At 40.0% G+C, this 22,135-nt stretch overlaps 1 protein-coding gene across 3 annotated transcripts in view; it reads left to right on the top strand.

Annotated features, from left to right (window-relative positions):
- LOC132825532 (E3 ubiquitin-protein ligase MGRN1-like) overlaps positions 1 to 10,567 on the top strand; it is a 158,810-nt gene extending 148,243 nt beyond the window's left edge. For 2 of the 3 annotated variants that reach the window (XM_060840899.1, XM_060840897.1), the window contains exon 16: positions 8,133 to 10,567. In XM_060840899.1, the coding sequence (XP_060696882.1) occupies positions 8,133 to 8,245 (113 nt within the window). In that variant the 3' untranslated portion in view covers positions 8,246 to 10,567. Of the gene's footprint in view, positions 1 to 70; positions 117 to 8,132 lie in introns of all 3 variants that reach the window. The other variant, XM_060840900.1, reaches the window with a different exon arrangement.
- The last annotated feature ends 11,568 nt before the right edge of the window (positions 10,568 to 22,135 follow it).

Below are 22,135 nucleotides of genomic sequence, written 5' to 3'. Positions count from 1 at the left end.
GGTGACTTACCTCCATAACCTATCTAATATATCCTTACCTTTCTATCCATAATTTTGCTGATTTGGGCAGCTCTGGGTCCTGATTCCTGCTCAATTGGTATAGAAGAGTAATTCTGGTATGTTAACATTCTTTACTGTTTTCTGTTTTATACGAATTTGCGTGCAAGTAGCTGTTGTGTTTTCACTTGTATGCATAAAAATGGTTTTAAAAAAAAGATTGAAGCTGTCATACTTGGTTCTTTCAAGGCAGTGGTGCCATAACCTTCCCTCTTCTCTTACCCATTCCAGCCGTGAAATCTCATCACTGACCAGTTTCTCCTAAACTTCCTTCTGTCCTGTCTAAACTCAATTTTTCCACAAGATTGGCCTCCTCTCGCGCACTTTGATTCCCCCCTTCTCATCATTCAGTTTCCCTTTCATTGTCATCCACCATAAACTCCAGTTGTTCAAAATGTCGCTGGTCGCCCAGTTTCACTTACCTATCCACGACTCCCACTCTCATCCAATATTGTTCCCCTGTCACCAATGCAACATTGTGCTAAAACCTTTCCATGATTTTGCTGCTCCATTCTCCAGCTTCAAATGGATCCCTTCCCAGCTCGGACCATTGCCAGAGACTAAAAAAGCTATCAATCATTTTGGTCCTACTTTCCAGAATTCTTGAAGACATGCAGTTGGCTGACTAATTTCCTTTTCCTCACACACGTTATTTCCTCCTGAGGCCTTTTTGCAAAACAGCTGCCAGAGCACAGTTTCAAACCCACAGATGTTCCACTATGAAGACCATTTATGTCCCCATCTATGACATCACTCGAATGACCTGCTGCAGGATCATGTTATCTGGCTTTTGTCAATTTGAAGCTTGATTACCCGAGTGCATTCTTGCCAGCCTCCCAAAGTTCACACTCTGTGTATACCAACCTGTTCTTACCCAAGCTGCCTATATATTACCCGCGTTCCCTTAAGGAGCCTTGACCCTATTGTAGAACTCTTTTGTCGTTTTTTTGTGAGAATCCACTTTATTTTATAGGTGACTCTAATGTAGCCGTCTCTTGCACAGTAAATTGTTGTTCCTTTCTTTGTCCACACTTTTCTTTCTCTGCCCCTTGCTCCTGCCTCAATGCAACTTGGGACATTGTCTACCCTAATGGAGAATCCACATTACTGACTTCAGTGCAGTCTTAGCATTTCCGATGTTTTGATTTTTACCTGATAATTTTAATGTAGAATGTCCTATGTATGCTGTATACAGTACACATTTTGAAGTGCTCTACTGCAGTACTGAAAATCCCACACTTAATGTTATGCTATTCGAGATTGAAGTTTCATTGTAGCAATTGTTCTTTTTTAAAAAAAAAAATTAGGGTCACCAATAATTTTAAAAATATGATTTATGCATATCTGCTGAAGTTTGTGAAATGTAATTTTAGTAAATACGTTTTGACTTTGTTTTCTGTTAGAAGTGGAGCAGAGAAAGTTAGCATCCACAAAATGAGAAATTATTGGTTTTCCTTTAAACGCAATGACAGTTAGATTTTTTTAAATAAATTACTCTTTCTACCGATTTACCAAGCTTTGTTGAGTTCCAAATGTTGCCAACCTTATCCCATATTGATCTGAGCCATAGTGATCAGGAAAATGCCAGTTTTGATCCCAGCTCTGCACTGATCAGCTGCTTATAATATAGGAGTAATAAATCTTGCTGGCTGCTTCAGTTTACTTGGCTATCTAGAGGCAAAATCACCATGTAGCTCCTTACATTCCTGTCAGAAGGATGGACTTGTGTAGATATTAAGCAAAAATGAAATGAGTTCACTTGATTCTCAGCATGGTCGAATAGTCTGTTGATTTCATTTCCAAGACTGATATGTGCAGAGTGGTCACTCAGGCTTGGTAAGGGAGTATTAGTGGTGCCTGTGTAACTGTGATAGTGTATCTGCACCTTTCCAGTTTTTATTGAGCATCAGCTGGTGACAGGTTCTTCTCTGCAGAAGGTGACCACTGATTCCAATGTAAGCAGCTCCAGCAGAGAAAGGAGCTTTGTAACTGCCTTCAGGCATCTTTGTAACTGTACAAAACTTGAGTGCTACATTAACGCTGAGCGCTTACACAACACCACAAGAGGTGCATTGGATCCTATGTAGCTGCCTACCACTACAAATGGATTCCAGTACAGGAGGCTCCTCTGTGAAACTAGGAACTGAAAGGGGAGGGTGGCCTTGATAATCTGAAGAAAATTAAGCCTTTTTTGTTTATTGACTGCTCTACATGTTACTCTATGCATTTTCACTTACTTTCAAATGATTCACACAGCTTGGATCTTTCCAAGTGATGATTGTTGAATTGCTGCTGTACTCTAGTGTCCCCAGCTCAATGCCAGAGTACATTTCCACCAGAGCCTTCCGAACCAAGCTTTCACAGGAATTGGTAGGCTGGCAGATTAATGGATAGTTGGATTAGAATGAAGTGTTAGTCGAGAGACAGGTTGTGGAGCGGTGTTAGTCATGTTAGTTCAGAAGTGATAGTCACATCACAGGAGGCTGGTTATTGGTTTTGGAGGAGAGTTAGGTCAGATGGGTACTTGAATCAGTTTGGAGGCGTATGTTTGGGTTGTGGTTATAATTGGGTCTTGACTTTGGTTGAGGGGTGGTGTAGTTGAACTTGTGGGGAGTGGTTAGTGGCTGTGTAGTTGGCTTGGGTTGGGAGGGTCGTTGTGGTAGTGGGATCAGATCAGAGAGGTGGGTCAAAAAGGCGTGGTATTGGGTCTAGAATGAAGTTAATTGGGGTCAAGGGAGTTGGGATGCATGATTTGTGGAAGCAGGATGTTGGAGGGCAGGGCAATTGTGAAATTGGATGTGTGGTCAGACCTGGTTGGGCTGGTCACGTGGGTGAGGTTGGTGTTGAGAATCAGGACAGAGCTTGTGGTTCAGGTTTGGTTGGGAGCTGAAGTTGAGGGGTTGTCATGGAGACTAGCCAAAGCAAGGGAGGCGGTATAGTTGGAGTTGGGGCATATACTCAGATTAGGGTAGTTGTACGTTTGGGAGAGTAATTAGGTTTGGCCTGGTAGGGGTTTGGGGTGGAGGATGTTGGAGTTGAGGTCAGCGTCAGGACTGACTATTGTCTGGTAGTCCAACTGAGGGGTGTCACTGGTTCATGTTGGTACAGGGGCGGTAGTTGAGAGATTCCTTAAGACATAGGAACTGAAGTGGGCCATCCCGCCAATCAATAAGGTGGTGTGGATCTATTAACCTCCAACACAACTTTCTTGCCTTTTTCCTGTATCTCTTGATTTCCTTACTGATTAAAAATCAGCCTGGTTTATTCTTAACAACCCAGCCTGTACATCTTGCTGTGGTAAAGAATTTTACAGATTGACGAAGTTCTCGGAGAAGAAATTCCTTCTAATCTCTTGTCTGAAACAGGTTCTCCTCACTCTGAGATTACGCCCTCTGGTACTAGACTTTCGCACAAAGCGAAACAACCTCTCTGCATCTATCTTCTCAAGCCGAAAGTATTGTATATGTTTCAAAAGGTCATCCCTCATTCTTCCAAACGTCAATGAGTACAAGTCCAAACTGCACCTTTCCATACGGAAATCCTTCCATATCCAAAGATCTACCTAGTGAGCTATTACTAGCTGCCTCTAGAGTCTTTATATCTTTATTTAGATAAGGGGACCAAAATTGTTATACTATTCCAGGTATGGTTTAACGAGTGCTTTGTATTGTTTGAGAAAGACTTCCTGATATTTTAATACTCCATTTCTTTTAAAATAATGGCCAGCTTTCTGTTTGCCTTCCCAACTACCAGCTGAACTTGGATGGTGGCTTTTGTTCTTGATTCATGTATGAAGACCCTCCAATCCCTTGGTGCTGCAGCTTTCTGCAGTCTCCCCCCTCCCCCCACCATTTAAATAATATTCAACTCCTGTAATATTCCTGCCAAATTGCAAAACCTCCCATATTCCCACAATATATTGCATCTGTCAATTTTTTGTCCACTCATTTAACCTATCTATATCCCTCTGCAGACTCTTAGTGTCATTCTTACCATTTGCCTTCCCACCTATTTTGTATCATCCACAAATGTAGCTATAACACTTTCATTTTCCTCATACAAGGAAGTGTAGCTACAAAGCTTTCATTTGCCTCATACAAGTTATTAATATAGTCTAGTCTAATATTGTAGCCCCGGTGCACTGATACATATGGTACTGAACTTGATGTATCCCACTCTGTATCTTCTATTACTTAGTCAATCCTCTTTTCATGCTAATATACTACTCCTAATAAAGGGCTGGTACCTTATTAAGGAACCTAATGTGTGTTACCTTTTGGAAATCCAAATAAATTATACCTATTGGCCAGCCGATTTATCCCCTTCCTGGAATTGCATTTCTCACTAAGATGTATCTTTGATGTGAGCCATGAACTATTTCCTTAAGTGTTTGTAATTGTTCCTCTTTTCTGCCAAACCTCTGCCTCGTTCCAGTCAGCTCTGTCTTCATCCCTTTGTAATTACCCTATTTAAGTTCAGCACAGTTGCTTCTGATCCAATTTTCTTTCACTCTGTGCATTGAATTCCACTTTGTTATGGTCACTGTTTTGTAGGGGGATTATTTTACTCTGAGATAATTCGTTAAATCTGCTTCATTATACATCACGAAATGCAAAATGGCCTGATCCGTTGTTCAGATCCACAACATACTGTTCTAGGAAACTTTCAGGAACACATTCTGAATTTTTCCTCATGCTACATCTGCCAAACTAACAATTCCAATTTGCTGAAGATTAAAGTCACTCAAGATTAATGTCGTTCCTTTTACACATGCACTCATTATCTCCTGATTTATTCTCCATCTTACAATATGCAGCAACTGTTTTGGGGCCTATAGACTACTGTCACCAATGTTCATCTTCCACTTCCACCCATATGGATTCCCCATCTTTTGATCCACTATCATTTCTTGTTGTGATATATATTCCATCCCATACTGTCAAAGCTACCTCACCACTCTTTCCTTCCTGACTGTCCTTTCAAAAAGTTACAGTCCTCTGAATTTTAGTTCTCAGTTTTTAATGTGCTTGGAACCATGTCTCTATAACATTTGTAAGATCATATGCATTAATGTGTTTGTGGTGTTAATTAAGTTGTTTTGTTCCAAATGTTATGTGCATTTATGTCAAGAGACACTAATGTTGCCTTTTTGTCATTAATGCCACCTTTGATGCTATTTGCTAGTTTATTTTCAATGTTTGCTTGCCATATCCCATTCTGGGTATCGTTATCTAACTAGCTGCCCTACAATGTTACCGAGGTCTTTCATTTTGTAAGATATTATGCATTACCTCTCCAGAACATCTTCCTGATTCTAATTAGGATAAATGGATTAGGAAGATCTGTTGTGTAGAAACCTGGATGTTGGACTAGATTTTATTGTATCTCACATTTCCTGCTAACTCTGTAGAAAATACCATGAAAATGTTCAAAATCTCCTGCTCAACTTCAGTGTGTTTTGGGAAGTAAGCAAAATTGATCATCGGAAGTTTAAACCCATTGTGAAATTCCCATGAAGGTCCTCTTTTTTTTATCAGTGCTTTGGCACACTTACATGCAGAGTCAGTCATGCATGTCTCTGACAATCCCAAAATCAGAAAATTACTTTTCTAATGGAACAAATGAACATACCATTTCTCTAGTGGTAACACTGGAGGCTGTACGGTGTAGTGATTGATGCTTGTCTCACAGTGTCAAGATTAGAGTAGTGCTGGAAATGCACAGCCGGTTAGGCAGTATCCGAGGAGCAGGAAAATCGACATTTCGGGCCAATGCCCGAATAAGGCTGGGAGCCTCTGGGATGGAGAGATAAATGGGCTCCTCAGATGCTGTCTGACCTGCTGTTCGTTTCCAACACCACTCTAATCTTGACTCTCATCTCCAGCATCTGCAGTACCCACTTTAGTTTGCTTGTCACGCATTGTCCCAGGGAATTTGCAAAGGGGCTTCTTCACTGCAGCTGGCAGTTTCTCCCCTGGTAGGCTACTGTGGAGCAATGGCCTCAGGTCAAGCTAATTTGCTTTGTACTTATTTGCTGTGAGCAAGGTCTTGCAAGATGAGCAGTGCAGCAGGAGCGGCTTTGAAAGTCAATTGACAGAAAGTCTCAGCACTTCTGAATCATCTGACTTTCATGACAATAGTGCTGCAGTTTCAGATTGAATCTGGATCTTCAACAAGAGCTCAAGTCTGGGAGGGGGAAGAGAGACACTGGTGAATCAGATGGGGGAAGAGTCAGCATCCCCAAGCCCACAACTACCCAGCCAGAACAGATGAAAGGTTGTAGGCGAAGGTGTCAATCAGGTCATACAGGGAAACTACATTCAATTGAATCTGCTACAGACAGCATTAACAAACTTGTTGCTTAAACTTATTGTTAAAGTAAAACATTGTTAAACAGGGCAAATTTAAATGAAGAATTATTTTGTATCAAAGAATCCTTTTGATGCTGCTGTCCACCCATCTCCCAGTATGTTCAATCACAGCTTGCTATAATCCCAGTCCTATTAGCAGAGTTTGGTGTTGTGTCTATGTCAATATTAATCTTAAGTATGAAATTGTAGTTGTGAAGACTATTGTACAATGAATGAACTAATTGAACATGAAAAATAGTTTATTAATAAGTTATTTTTCAAACAGCTATTAATTTAATTTTGTTTGCCAGGATGATACAGATTTCAAATTGAAATTAATGAATAATCCTGCAAATAAACACTTGGAGAAATTGAATTTCAATAACTAGATGATGAAATTTTAGATAACTCCGTTTCTATCAATTGCCTTTCTTTTCATAATTGGCAAAATGAGAATGATTGCAGTTATGACAATTTCTGCCTGACTTAAAAGAATACTAGAAGTTGATGGAAAAATACTGTATTTTTGATTCTAACTATCATCTGTTGATTTTTCACTAAAATCCTTTGTTTTATATGCAAACAATTACTTTATTCTGCTGCCACTTTTTCTGTGTCAAACTATAGTATTATTTCCTACTCATCCTCTCTTAAATTTGTAATCTAACTTGCTGAACTATAAATAGCAATCCTATATAGGTGCGATGTAAATACTCAATTGTCTTCAGTGCTGTGCCCAGTGTTCCTTTGTGATGAAGCAATGAAAATGTGCACCATTATTCAATGTATACCCAAGTAACATTAATCCATCTGTGGTAGCCCTTAAAGGTAATACGCCGAGTTCTGCTGCTGCTTTAACCACAAATGTTTTCATAATAAGAACAACTTTGAGGTACCTCAGTTTCCCTTAAGCGTGTAAACTTTGTGTAAAGCCATAGAGAGTTCTGTGTAACTACTATTTGCTTTAACAAGTGGGGTAAAAAGTTGTCTGCACGTACATGTTCAAGAAAGGGAGTAGCTGAAAATTGTATCTCCAGATGTTACTTATAAATAAACAAATTCACCTCACTGGCCCAGCAATCCCAAACGCTTAAACATTTGCAGCTTGTTAAATCTTAGCTGCTTTCAATATATTCCACTTAAAATACATAAACGAGGCTAAGGTAGCCGCACAGCTGTGTTTTTTACGAGAATGTACCAGAATTCTCTGTTCAGTCAATAAACCTTAATATCCTTGCCGTGGCCTTTAAATAATTTTTGTTAAATTTTTTTGGTGCTTTTCAAAGATGCACCTCATCTAAGTATGATAGATTACTTTAATGTGTTAAATGATGGAACCAAGATTGATTATTTTGATCCAAATTTCAAGTTGGAAGACAAAAACTTGGAGAAATTGAATTTCAATAACTAGATGGTGGAATTTTGGGTAACTCAGTTGCCTTTCACTTCATAATTTGTAAATTGAGACTGAAGTTATAACTATTTCTGACTTACTTAAAAGAATACCTTATTAATGAAGCACTATCTTCATGAAATTGTAAATTGCAATCACTTTGTTATGTTACTTATATATGATAAAATGACAAATAGTGCTTTATCTTCCCAAAGGGAACGAATGTATATTATAACAAATGTATATTATTGAATATGAAGCAGTCCTAGCCACTTGGTTAGATTACACACATTTCAAATCTGAGATTTTTCAGTTGGGTTTTTTTTTTGCAGGAACCTCCGACTCGACTGAAAGCTTGAAAAGCCAGAGCACTAACAGTTCATCTCAGCCTCTTCTTGCTGTCTCCAGTACTGTTCACATAGAGGATGAGAACCAGATTGCTTGAAAATTCAAACCAACATCAGAATGACCAATTGCATGTGCCATGTAAACTCTCCTGTCTGTGTTACAGACCTGTCCCCATGGTGTACTAAACTGTCTTGTAATAGTTTGCCATGTTTCATGGTGTGCTCGTTTGCGACCTATTTGTTTCTTCTTGCATTTCCACTGGTTTTGGCTGTTGAACCAATCTATTCCAGGCAATGTTCAGACTTCTAATTTATAATAGTTATTGTTCTATAATGTCTTTCAAAGCACATTCTACAGTAACAGGAAATACATTTACTGACCAGACACTTTAAACTTTATTTCTGTTTACTATTCGCAGGGAAAACCAAGACAGCTCAAGTTTTCTTTTAAGGAAACAGCATTAACACTTGGTGGCAGCTTAACTGATAAACTCAATTATAAAGGCTAAAGTTATAGTAATCAAGATAGTTATTTATGAAACCATTTAATCGAAATCGAAGCTGTTTTGGATTTTTGCAGCATAGTAACTAATATTTAATGCATGATTGGTTTAAATAAAATGGCATTTGTAAAACAGCAGCACAAAGTCCTGAGTTTGTGCTTTGGGCAAGGTCTGTTTTTAATCAGGTGTGTAGTTCTTTTTCTTGTACAAGTCCACTTTTAGAACTTTGTATCTTTCCAACCTGCTGAAATGTCAGACTTCAATGTTCCATTTGTTTCTGTCAACATTTTTTAACCCAATGAACTCCGAGAAACTGAACCATGTATCTTTCAAACTATATGTTCCAGGCCATTGAAGTGCATCCAGGTGATTGTTTCCCATTCTAACCTAAGAAATGTATAATTTCTTCTGACTACTTTAACCTTCATGTACATTTTATGATAATTTGCAGTATACTTTGAATGTGTAGCTCGTGTAATATCTTATTTATCTGTTTACCATTGTGATATTTATTGTAAAAGCTTATATAGTAGTGTGGCGGTGGAAAATTGAAAACTTAAGTAAATCAAATCGGCCCATAGGTTTTGGAAAAGCTCAGCAGGTTCTGGAAGTATCTGTGGAGTAGAGAGAAATCAGTTAACATTTCGGGTCAAGTGTCTCTTGCTCAGGACTGCCTCAGGGGTTCTGAGGAAAGGTCACTCAACCTAAAATGTTAATTCTTGAGTTTTCTCCACGGATGCTGCCAGACCTGCTGAACTTTTCCAGCAATTTCTGTTTTTGTTTCTGATTTACAGCATCTGAAGTTCTTACAGTTTTTATTTAGGCCCATAATTTTATTGAATTTTTGAGAAATTAAATCCTAAAACTCCAGCCTTTCAGTGTACCATTGGCTGGGTTTTCCACTGCTCCCAATGTGAACCTTGATGGCCTGGCATTTTACTCTCATTTTAGACCTAATTTTCAACAAAAATGTAATTGGTAACTTAATGATTACAGTTTATTTGGCTATTTTGCTTGAAATTTTCTTTGCAGTTAATGAGATGTTATGCTTCTGATGCTGGATGTCTAACCATTGATATTCTCCCCTAAAGTAGTTTCTAACTAATTGTTGCTTTCCCTCCAATAGAAGGGATAGTGTCCATTTTGTTTCACGTTCTTAACAAGTTTTCCATCAAATTTCATGAAAGACAACATTGATATAGAAAGTAAATGGTAAAAATATGCAGCTGAATTGAGCACAGACAAATACTTTGTAATGGCAAAAATATTTTAATGATTCTTGTTCAGTGTACATCGCCTGTCTCTGATTATACTATGGTTTGTTCCCAACTCTATTCATTGCGACAAAAGGAAAGCAATCAGCGTATGTGTAACATTTATCCACATTCAGTGTACACTTTTACTGTATTCACATTATTCTTGAATATTTTGCAATGTTTGGGAACACTGAGTGTTCAGGCGGTGTTAATACAGTAAATTCATTCAACTCCACCTGCTGACATGGTGTCTTTACTCTGTGCCTTGTACCTGATCTTATGATAAAAGTATTTGTAAGAGGGGGGAAAAAACCTTGTCATTTGATACGGTGATTGTGATTCAGCAAAATCTGGAATTTCAAGCTGTTTTGAATGAAAATACAAATTTTCTATAAGCTGTAACTGTAAATAGATGCTTAGTTGAATGTATTGTGAATTGACACCGAAATCTCATACGAGAGCAGCATAAAGTGGGTTGTCTCTTGTAGATTTTAACGTTTAGTCGCTCATTTCCATAGAGCTTCATTGCTGCATTTATTAAAGAATGTATCACGTGCATCCTTTTAAAAGATTGAACAAGTTCACTAATTTCATATAAATGTGATTTTGCATTTGTTTGTAGTATATTGTATTGTAATAAAATGTAGTAAGCAACACTAAATAGCTTGTTAAGTCTATCTTTCACCAAAATATTAGGTGGGTTATTCCTAAACAACATCACCTGCATCATTTCATGCTCAGAGTATTTTAGTATTTAATCTATTGCAATTGTTATTATGTTAGTAAACTCTATGATCAAATAAAGGACACTATGAATGAGTTTTCTTACTTGGAGGGAGAAAATAAGACTTGTGTATTGTTATGATTGAACCATTTTGCTGGTTAAATGTTTAATCTTTTAATCCATCCTAAATCACTTTGTGACTCTTCTGGTTTAAGGTCATACCCACTTAATGGTTTGAATCCCGCAGGTTTGAATGCACGTGTGCGATTGAGACTGCGCCAGTGAAGTTCAAACCACATAATCAAGGTTTGAATTTGTAAAAAATATTGGTATGAACCAGTGAAGTTAAACTGCTTTATGATGTCACAGGAAGTTGCTGTTACATCAGTGCAGTTATTCTGACATAATAACCAGTGATATCTTCACAAAAGAATGTGGGATCCCAAATATTAGCACTCCCATCCTCATATATATTTTCCCTTAATTGACCAAAATCCCGAAAGTATTTTTGGTCTAATCAGGTGGGAAGCTAGTGTATAATGTACTGCTCCTAGCCCTCAGTTGAATGAATGAAAAAAGTCTAATTTGAAATCATAAAGGTAAGGAATTGCTTGATTTTGTTGTATAGTTTTGAGCTTTCCTTCTTTGTACTCCTCCCCATGTTATTCTAAAAGTAAAATATCAACTGTAAATGTTTGGTCTTGTGCCTGTTTAGAATTCCTTGAGCTAATATCTCCATTGTAGAGAGAATTAAAATAGAGGCACTTCTGGGAAAAGGTAAGTACCGTACAAGACACATGAAGGAGTGTTTTCTGTGCAGAAGATTGGAGCATTATAAGCTGCTGCTAAATCTAGAAGTCTCTCCATCGGTTAAAAAAAAAAGTTGCAGAACTTCCCTGTGCTGTTGAACTGCATGATGTACCAATGCTAATTGAATATAAATGGTTGCTAAAGAATTGGCACCAGTTCCATTCAGTTTCCAAAGGCAGGTTGTGGCCACATTGACAAGTTCTGTAATATAAACAACAGCACATGTAGTCTATGCTTGTTAAGGAAAGATTTCATGATATTCTCTTTCTGTTACTGTCTTTAAAATTTAAGGATCTAAGTTGTAAGCAGCTATTGGTTTAGATTAGGGGTGGGTATCTATCTGAATTTTATTTACCTGAATTAATTGCAAATACAGTGAACTCTGTTCCCAAATGCTATTACATTGGCCCAGGAAATCATTTCGGAAGAATGGGAGTGTCTAATTATGTGTTTTATAATTTTAGGGAGCAATCCTTTGTGATAATGATGTCCAAAATTCGTTTATGTTTAGCAAGCTTGGAGCAAGTACTTTGGACCAATGGTTTCCAAAGCGCTCCATCAACTGTAGATTCCTCGCCCAGTTTTGTATTTGTTGTAGACCAATGGCTAAAGACTAATTGCCGGGTTTAATCAATGTTTCCCATAAGATTGCTAGGATAATGTAGGCTGAACGAGATAGGCCTATGTGTTACTCACAATAGTGCATTCTATTTTCAATACAATGGGAAATTAGCTAATGATTGACAGCACACAAAAAAAAGCCTAGCTATGAAATAATTAGTCCAGTATGTTTTGGTATGGTCTAAAATGTGTGCGATATTGTTTGAACAGCACCAGACCTTCAGCTGTTGTATGATTAAATCAAATGTGATGCCTCATGATTATAGATTTATTTCAGTAGGTCTTTTCTTTATAATACTTTAATGGACTCTGATAGTGACTTCATAATGGTTGATTGTTGAATAATGCGTGAGAAACTATTAAAAGATTCAGTGTTATGATTGTATATGAGTTTTAAAAAAGATTGATGTTGAACCTGTGATCAAAACCAGCTAGTTATTACAGGGAATGCTAGAAGCTATACGTTATTGTCCAAATACTCTTTTTGTTTTACTTGTTTTAGAAATTGTCACAAGTGCCAGCAGGGAATTTTCTTTTTATTCAGGAAATTACAATCCAGAATGCTGTGCCTGAAACGCTAGTGAAAGTAGATCTAGCGGTAATTTTCTGAAGATAATTAACAAAACATTTGAAGGTTAAAATGATTATGCAGGACAATGGGAATTGACAGAAGAGTGGAACTTATTTATGAGCTCTTTCAGAAAGTCAGCAGGTACACAATGGAGTGAATAACCTTCAGTGTTATACGGTTCAGTGGGGGCTACATTAATTAGAAAATAAGTGTGTTGATGAGTGAATAACTCTTCACCCTCATCAAACTAGTCCCTCAGTTCATGCAGACTGCACTACAAGCTTAGTTTATTGTGCTATATGTGACCAGAACTAAACACGCTACAAAGGGCCCAAATTTGGTTGAGGCTTAAACAGGTTTTGCTTTCTGACCGGAGTAGGTCATAGAGATGTACAGCACAGAAACAGACCCTTCGGTCCAACTTGTCCATGCCGAACAGATATCCCAACCCATTCTAATCCCACCTGCCAGCACCTGGCCCATATCCCTCCAAATCCTTCCAATTCACATACCCATCCAAATGCCTCTTAAATGTTGCAGTTGTACTAGCCTCCACCACTTCCTCTGGCAGCTCATTCCATACATGCATCACCCTCTGAGTGAAAAGGTTGCCCCTTAGGGGTGTCTCATATCTTTCTGGTCTCACCCTAAACTTATGCCCTCTAGTTCTCGACTCCTGACCCCAGGGAAAAGACTTTGTCTATTGACCCTATCCATGCCCCTCATGATTTTATAAACCTCTATAAGGTCACCCCTCAGCCTCCGATGCTCCAGGGAAAACAGCCCCAGTCTATTCAACCTCTCCATCTTACTTCAAATCCTCCAACACTGGCAACGTCCTTATAAATCTTTTCTGAACCCTTTCAAGTTGCACAACATCCTTCCGATAGGAAGGAGATCAGAACTGCATGCCATATTCCAAATATGGCCTAACCAATGTCCTGTACAGCCGCAACATGACCTCCCAACTCCTGTGCTCAATGCTCTGACCAATAAAGGAAAGCATACCAAACCCCACCTTCACTATCCTATCTACCTGTGACTCTACTTTCAAGGAACTATGAACCTGCACTCCAAGGTCTCTGTTCAGCAACACTCTCTACAACCTTTCCATTAAGTATACAAGTCCTGCTAAGATCTGCTTTCCCAAAATGCAGCACCTCGCATTTATCTAAATTAAACTCCATCTTCCACTCCTCAGGCAATTGGCCCATCTGATCAAGATCCTGTTGTAATCTGAGGTACCTCCTTTGTTGTCCACTACACCTCCACTTTTGGTGTCATCAACAAACTTACTAATTATTACCTCGTAAGCTCACACTCAGATCATTTATGTAAATAACGAAAAGTAGAGGACCCAGCACCGATCCTTGTGGCATCCACTGGTCACAGGCCTCCAATCTGAAAAATAACCCTCCACCACCACCCTCTGTCTTCTACCTTTGAGCTGGTTCTGTGTCCAAATGGCTCCTTTTATGCCATGAGATCTAACCTTGCTAACCAGTCTCCCATGGGGAACCTTGTTGACAACCTTACTGAAGTCCATATCGATCATGTCCAACGCTCTGTCCTCATCAATCCTCTTTGTTACTTCTTCAAAGAACTCAAGTTTGTGAGGCATGATTTCCCACGCACAAAGCCATGTTGACTATCCCTAATCAGTCCTTGCCTTTTCAAATGCATTACATCCTGTCCCTCAGGATTCCCTCCAACAACTTGCTCGCCATCGATGTCAGGTTCACTGGCCTATCGCTCCCTGGCTTGTCCTTACCACCTTTCTTATAAACAGTGGCACTGTTAGCCAACCTCCAGTCTTCCGACAGCCCACCTCTAACTATTGATAATACAAATATCTCAGCAAGAGGTCCAGTAAACACTTCCCTAGCTTCCCACAGAGCCCTAGTGTACATCTGATCAGGTCCTGGAAAATATCCATGTTTGTGTTTCAAGATACCCAGCACTTTCTCCTCTGTAGGATGGGCATTTTTCAAGATGTCACCATCTATTTCCCTACTTTCTATATTTTCCATGTCCTTTTCCACAGTAAACGCTGATGAAAAATGCTCGTTTAGCATCTCCCCCATCTCCTGCAGCTCCACACAAAGGCTGCCTTTGAACTTATTTGTGGAAAAGAGTCTGAGCAGGAAGAACAATCAATTTTGGGACATGAGAAAGAGAGTTTTCTATAGGAGACCTTACAGCCAGAATCAGACTAGTGCTAGTGGGACCAGATTGTTCTGGTGGTTCATGGCAGGAATGTAGTCCCAAGGATGTAGATGCAGTGCCTCAGAACGTTTAATAATCTCACAAGAGTGGTCGTGGTCGCTGAATGCATCTCCAAATGCTACATCCCACCAACTTCAGCACCAGCCTCCACATTTATTGCGCAAATCGCATATGTCAAATGTCAAGGAGCTTTCAGGAGTTAGGCACCAACCTGCGTAGGGTGACACTCAGAATTCATCCATTTCATGTCCAGTTCCAGCATACTTGCAGAACCAATCACACTGCAATGCAGCACTTAGTGGGCGATGACTGTCCTTCCATTACAGCACTAGTAGAAGACATCCATCATCAAAATGCTGTACAGTGTATCTGCCCTTGAACAGATGGTCAGGTTGCTGAGCTGCTGGCTTGGAGGAGAGGCAGCAGTTCCATGGACTGGCTTCCTTCCTATGTTCACTGTATTGATCCTCCCACTACCGTCACTCTTCCTGTAGCCTTGCTGTTGCCTCTCAGCCAGTCATGCCAAGTTGCTCCCATTCTGCTCTGCTGAGATGGTGCAGGTCCAAGGCCAAATCTTCCAGAAATTGAGATGCTGGAAGGAATTGTGCAAGGCCACCTGCAGTGTTTTCTGCACCCGACAGAGGAGGTCTGCAAGCCTCCACTACAAATATTACAATCACTGGGCTAGCACTGTGTAAAAACACTGACAAATAAACGTTATGAATGATAGGTGCTATGGCAATGCAAATGGACAGTTAGCATGTTTGAAGATAATATGACATGGTTTCTAAATTTGGAATGTGTAGGGTTTTTTTGCTTGTAGTTTTTGCATTGTGCCTAAGCGAACATTTTAGCACTCTGTTTCATACTGAGATTCAGGTAGAAGAACGCTTACTTAACTCTGTACTTAGATATGGTCTCCTACTAAGAGCCTTTCACATTTCCTCCCCCACCTTCTTACAACAGCGATATAAATTTTTGTAACACTTAAAATTTCCGAAGTGCTTTACAGGAGAGATCTCGGGCAAGGCGAGGTGTCGAGCTGTCCAGCCCATTAGCCAAACGCTTGGTCAAAGAGGGATGTTTTAAGGCAGAACTTAAAGGGGGAAAAAAGTTAAGCGATTTAGGAGTGGAATTCCAGAGCTTAGGACCTCAGCAGCTAAAGGCATGGGTGCAAATAATGGAACGATTATGATCAGGAATTTTCAAACAGCGAGGATTAGAACACTGATATTGTGGAGATTCGCCTGGCTCGAGGAGACAGATTTCAAAACCAGGGTGAGAGTTTTAAATTCAGTGTTTGGTTATGGTAACCAAAGTAGATTTTTGCGTACAAGGCAGATGGTAGACAAAATTTGTTGTGCAGTGGAGCAGGCTAAACTGAGTTTTCAATGGGCTCATGTTTGGGAATATTGATGAGCAAGGACAAAAGTGCATTGGAAGAGCCCAGTCTAGAGGTAACCAAAGCAAAGCTGGGGGTTTCTGCAATTTTTGAAGGAAGGAATCTTGATGCCAGTGGAATGAAACAATCTTGCCCAGCAGTTATGTTTTAAAACTCCTATTATAACAAACAAAAATTAACATAATTCAAACATTAACAGGCGAATGACATTTAGAACAGGTAAATTTTACTTGAAGTAGTCAATGGAACATATATATACCTCACCTGGTTTACAAACATATGCATTTCTTCCAGCGCACAAAATCTTAGCACATGCAATTTCTCAGTCTTTCCAACTCTGAATCTGTGTAGGATCTCACTTCAACTGAATCAATTTGGCCCTTGAATGATTGCCAACAGCAGTATTCCATTGGACATCCCAAGACACAGTTAACGACAAAGATTCAAAATTGGCCATTTCTCATTGAGTCTTGACAGTCCTGCCTGGAATCCCCAGCGAGTCGCATCTTCAACCTCTTTAAACTGTTTGGTGGGGGCCTTTAGACAACTGCAGTATATAATTTCCAATCCACACTCCTTTCCTCTTGCCTTCAGGTCTGTGCTGTTTCCTACCAAATAACATGTACAGTATCATAGTCTTTATCCTCTAAGGAAGGCTCTCTGGACCTGGAACGTTAACTCTGCTTTTTCTCCACAGATGATGCTTTTCCAACAATTTCTGTTTTTGTTTCTTTATTCTCAGGGACCTGTTTCAATTCCATTCAAAAATGTCAATAGGAGCGCTATCTGTTGGAAAGGAACTTTGCTTATTTATCTCTCTCAATTCTGAGTACCTTTTGAACTGCTGAACAGAAAACATAGGCCAACCCAATAACACTGCAATTCTCTTTCTATTTATTTACTGCTTGTTTTGTAGCTGTTCACCCTCTCGGCAACCACAGATCACATGGGCTTTACTTGGAACCTGGCGATGTCATAATCAGAACCTGCTTTCAGATTACGCCCCAGTTCACACTCATTTTAAAGGGACATTGCACAAAAGTGATCAGTCATTATTTTCCCAAAGTACATGGGTCATTACTTGTTACAGATGTGGCATTAGCTTTTTATTCTAAAGATGTGCTGAACAAAGAGACCTTGGAGTGCAGGTTCATAGTTCCTTGAAAGTGGAGTCGCAGGTAGATAGGATAGTGAAAAAGGCGTTTGGTATGCTTTCCTTTATTGGTCAGGGTATTGAATACAGGAGTTGGGAGGTCATGTTGCGGCTGTACAGGATAATGGTTAGGCCACTGTTGGAATATTGCGTGCAATTCTGGTCTCCTTCCTATCGGAAAGATGTTGTGAAACTTGAAAGGGTTCAGAAAAGATTTACAAGCATGTTGCCAGGGTTGGAGGATCTGAGCTATAGGGAGAGGCTGAACAGGCTGGGGCTGTTTTCCCTGGAGCATCGGAGGTTGAGGGGTGACCTTATACACGTTTACAAAATTATGAGGGGCATGGATAGGATAAATAGACAAAAGTCTTTTCCCTGGGGTGGGGGAGTCCAGAACTAGAGGGCATAGGTTTTGGGTGAGAGGTGAAAGATATAAAAGAGGCCTAAGAGGCAACTTTTTCACACAAAGAGTGGTGCTTGTATGGAATGAGCTGCCAGAGGAAGTGGTGGAGGCTGGTACAATTGCAACATTTAAAAGGCATCTGGATGGGTATATGAATAGGAAGGGTTTGGATGGATATGGGCTGGATACTGGCAAGTGAGACTAGATTGGGTCGGGATATGGACGGGTTGGACTGAAGGGTCTGTTTCCATGCTGTACATCTCCTTGACTCTATGGGGCAGATTTGTGGTAAGCTCATTTCAATGTTAACGCTAAAGGTTGTAAGTGGGGAGGAAATGGCCAAGTGGTATTATCATTGGACTGTTAATCCAGAGACCCAAGTACTGTCCTGAAGCCTTGGATTTGAATCCTACCGTAGCAAATGGTGAGATGTGAATGCAGTAGAAATACGGAATTAATAGTCTAATGATAACCGTGAACCCATTGTCGATTGTTGGAAAAACGCATCTGGTTAACTAATGTCCTTAAGGGAAGGAAACTGCCATCTTAGCTAGTCTAGCCTACGTGTCTCCAGACCCATCGCAGTGTGGTTGACTCTTAAAATGCCCTCTGGGATGGGACATCTGTGCTGTTGTGTTCAGCGACACCCTTGTCCCATGAATGAATAGGAAAATAAAATGATCTGGTTCAGCCTCAACCTGTTGCTATGGAGAGGGATGGAGTTTGTGTTAAGGAAATGGTGTTTGCAACATGGAATACATATGATGGCTTCTGCCTTCCCAACATTTAGAAGGAATTACTGCTCATCCAGTACTTAATATGTCATCTGACTGCAATGAAACAGTGAAGTGTTAAAGAGAGGTGACAGAGAGAGAGAGCTGGATAACATTAATTATATACATCGTCCCTCATTTACAATGCAGTGCTCAACTCTGAACACTTGACTAATGAATAGAGTGCGGAATATAAAATTGAGAAAGTGTTTGACTTTCATTTTGATTTTTTGTTGCTTAGAATCATTGTGTACAAGTTCCAAACCCACTCATTCAAATGCTTCAAACGTCAAGGTTTTATCAGTAATGTAGAGCAGAGAGACAGCCATGCATTTCTAAAGTGGATTTTAATTTTTTTTTAAAATCTTTTGTCCTTGGTTTTTGTTTTGTTCTTTTCATTGAGTCATACAGCACAGAAGCAGACCCTTCGGTCCAATCAATCCACGCCAAACACAACCCCAAAACTAAACCGTTCCACGTGCCTGCTCCTGACCTATATCCCTCTAAACCTTTTCTATTCATGTTCAAAAGTGTCTTCGTTTCTTCCATGTTCATTGTTCTTTCTATTTAAATTGTCTGGAGGTTAGCACAAATGTTTAAGATTAGCTTTGGTAGATCATGTAAACAAACATGTGCAAACCTTAATTATTTTCTCATCTTGAAACCTGCCTAGAAGGCTTTTTTGACTTGAACTATTATTTTTTATTTAACCACAAACACACCACCAGGTGGAGCTCTCCATCCACATAGTCATGGTGTGGAGGAGCTGGTGTTGGACTGGGCTGGACAAAGTTAAAATCACACAACACCAGGTTATAGTCCAACAGGTGGTCAGCGAACCTGGTGTTTGGAAGTACTAGCTTTCAGAGTGCTGCTCCTTCATCAGGTAGCTAGTGGATGAAAGAAATAGAGGTTGATTTTATCAACTTTATTTATTTATTTAGACTATAAGACAGCAATTAGGCCATTCAGCCCATTAAGTCTGCTCTGCCATTCAATCATGGCAGATGCTTCTCAATCCCATTCTCCTGCTTTCTCCCTGTAATCCATGATCTCTTGACAATCAAGAACTTATTTATTTCCATCTTAAATATACCCAATGACCTGGCCGCCACAGCCTTCTGTGGCAGTGAATTTCCCTCCCACTCTGGCTGAAGAGGTTTCTCCTTACCCCATTCTAAAAGGTCTTCCCTTTACTCTAATTTATTTTTGCTCTCTGAGTCTAATGGCATCTTCCAATGTCTCTCCTTCCCCCCACCCCCCATGCAACACACTCATACATCCACCCCACAACAACCCTATCAGTGAAAAGAACAGGTTGTGGTGAGGAGGCCAGAGTGCAAAGAGATCTTGATTTTATGCATTGAGCAGTTACTGAAATGTGTCTGCAGCTAAGAAATGGGAACTATAAAAGCGGCAATGTAAAGGAGAGGAATGTCATCCCTCGGCTAGAATGCGAAGGATGAGCTGAACTCTTTTTGTCCAAACTCCATTGGCATGATGTGAGCATTGCAGGTTTCACCAGCATTTATTTCCCATCCCTAATTGCCCAGAGGGTTATTAAGAGCCAACCACATTGCTGTAGCTCTGACCTCACGAGTAGGCCAGACCAGATAAGGTCGGCAGATTTCCTTCCCTAAAGGACTTTAGTGAACCAGATCATTTTACAACAATCAACAGTGCTTCTGTGGTTGCCGTTAGATTAGTTTTTATTCCAATTTTTAATGGATTCAACTGTCAATGTCCACTACAGTGGTGCTTAAATTCCATGTTCCAGATAGATGGATAGATTTATGAACAGTAAAGGAATTAAAGTTTATGGCGGTTAAGTGGAACCGAGATCACAAAGAGATCAGCTGTGATCTTAGTGAATGGAGGAGCAGGCTGAAGGGGCCAGATGGCTGCCTCCTGCTCCTATTTCTCATGTTTAGAAGGAATTGAAGTTTCAGGCAGCTCTATGGTCTGGTAGTATTATGGTGTTATCTTTTACATAAATAATGCCACTATTTATGTCCTGACTTTAGAGGGTGAAGTGGAAAACAACCCGTGTGGCTTTACTTCCAAATCTGTTGAGGAAGTCCTCAGTAACTCTGTTTTTCCATTACTCTATCCAAGCTAAACTGATGTTTTGAAACTCAACTGACAAGTGGGCAATGCAAAAAGTATCGATTGCTGTAAAACACTAATTCTCAGCTTGAGGTTATGTGTTATGGTAATTGCAATGCCTTTTACGGAAGGAAACTGCCATCCTTATCCCGCCTAGGTAATGTGTGATTCCAGACCCACAGCAAGGTGGCTGATACTCTCTGGGGTAGATAAGAAATGCTGGTCTAATCAGTGATGCCCTCATTCAGTGAACTAATTTGAAAAAAAAACACAATCCATCTTCAGTACAGTGCACAATTTCATAATTGCAAAGAAATTTAATTCCTATTTCAGCTGCTTCTTTATTGCAAGTTCCTCATCTGGAAAGTTACTCATCAGAAATTACTATTTTTCTGCTGTTCCACTTTCTTTTTAATCGGTTACTTTCTTTTCCCCCAGAGTTGCTCATTCCCCTGCTCCTTTCCCCTCTGTGTAGATCGACTTCAGTGTCTCTGACAGTATCCTGGTGAAGAGCTGATGTTCGAAGCGTTGACTCTCCTGCCTCTCTGATGCTGCCTGATCAGCTTAGCTTTTCCAGAGCTGTACTTTTTGACCTCCAGCATCTGCAGTCCTCACTTTCTCCAAGTACCCAATCTCCAATTCCTTAAGAGAAAAAGTGTGGGAAGCACAATGAGCTGAGGTGAACGTTAATGTAATCCCATCCCTCGAACTTTACTAAGGTTGAGGATTCCTACATTGGAATTGGCAAACTCCTCTCTCTCCAAAAGGCCACATAATCACGTTCTGTCACCATGTTGTCTGGGGATTTGGCTTCTGGTCTCTCTATTTCAATGTTGTGGCCATTTCAGAGACACTGATAGAGCAGGGTCAGGAATGGATGTTGCAGGTTCCAGGGTTTAGATCTTTCATTAAGATCAGGGAAGATGGTAAAAAAGGGGGAGGTGTGGCCTTGTTAGTCAAGGACTGTATAACGGCGGCTGAAAGAACTTTTGACAAGGACTCATCTACTGAGGTGGTATGGGCTGAGGTTAGAAACAGGAAATGAGAGGTCAAACTGCTGGGAGTTTTTTATAGGCCTCTGCAAAGTTCCAGGGATGTGGAAAAGAGGATTGGCAAGACAATTCTGGGTCAGAATGAAAGGAACAAGGTGGTCTTTGTGTGGGACTTTTAACTTCCCAACATTGACTGGAAATGCTATAACTCTAGTACGTCGGATGGATCAATTTTTGTCCAATGTGTACAGGAGGGTTTCCTGACACGGTATGTCGAAGAGCTGACGAGAGGGGAGGCCACACTGGATCTGGTGTTTGATTTAGCGGTAGGTGAGCACTTTGGAGAGAGTGACTATCATTCAGTTACATTTAGCGATGAAAGGGATAGGTACATGTCACAGGGCAAAAATTGTAGATGGGGGAAGGGCTAATGCGATTAGGCAAGACT

Source organism: Hemiscyllium ocellatum, chromosome 20 (genome assembly GCF_020745735.1).
Source record: "Hemiscyllium ocellatum isolate sHemOce1 chromosome 20, sHemOce1.pat.X.cur, whole genome shotgun sequence".
In the NCBI taxonomy this organism is placed as follows: domain Eukaryota; kingdom Metazoa; phylum Chordata; class Chondrichthyes; order Orectolobiformes; family Hemiscylliidae; genus Hemiscyllium; species Hemiscyllium ocellatum.
The sequence above is the reverse complement of the archived record's forward strand: the minus strand, read 5'-3'. Positions and strand labels throughout refer to the sequence as shown.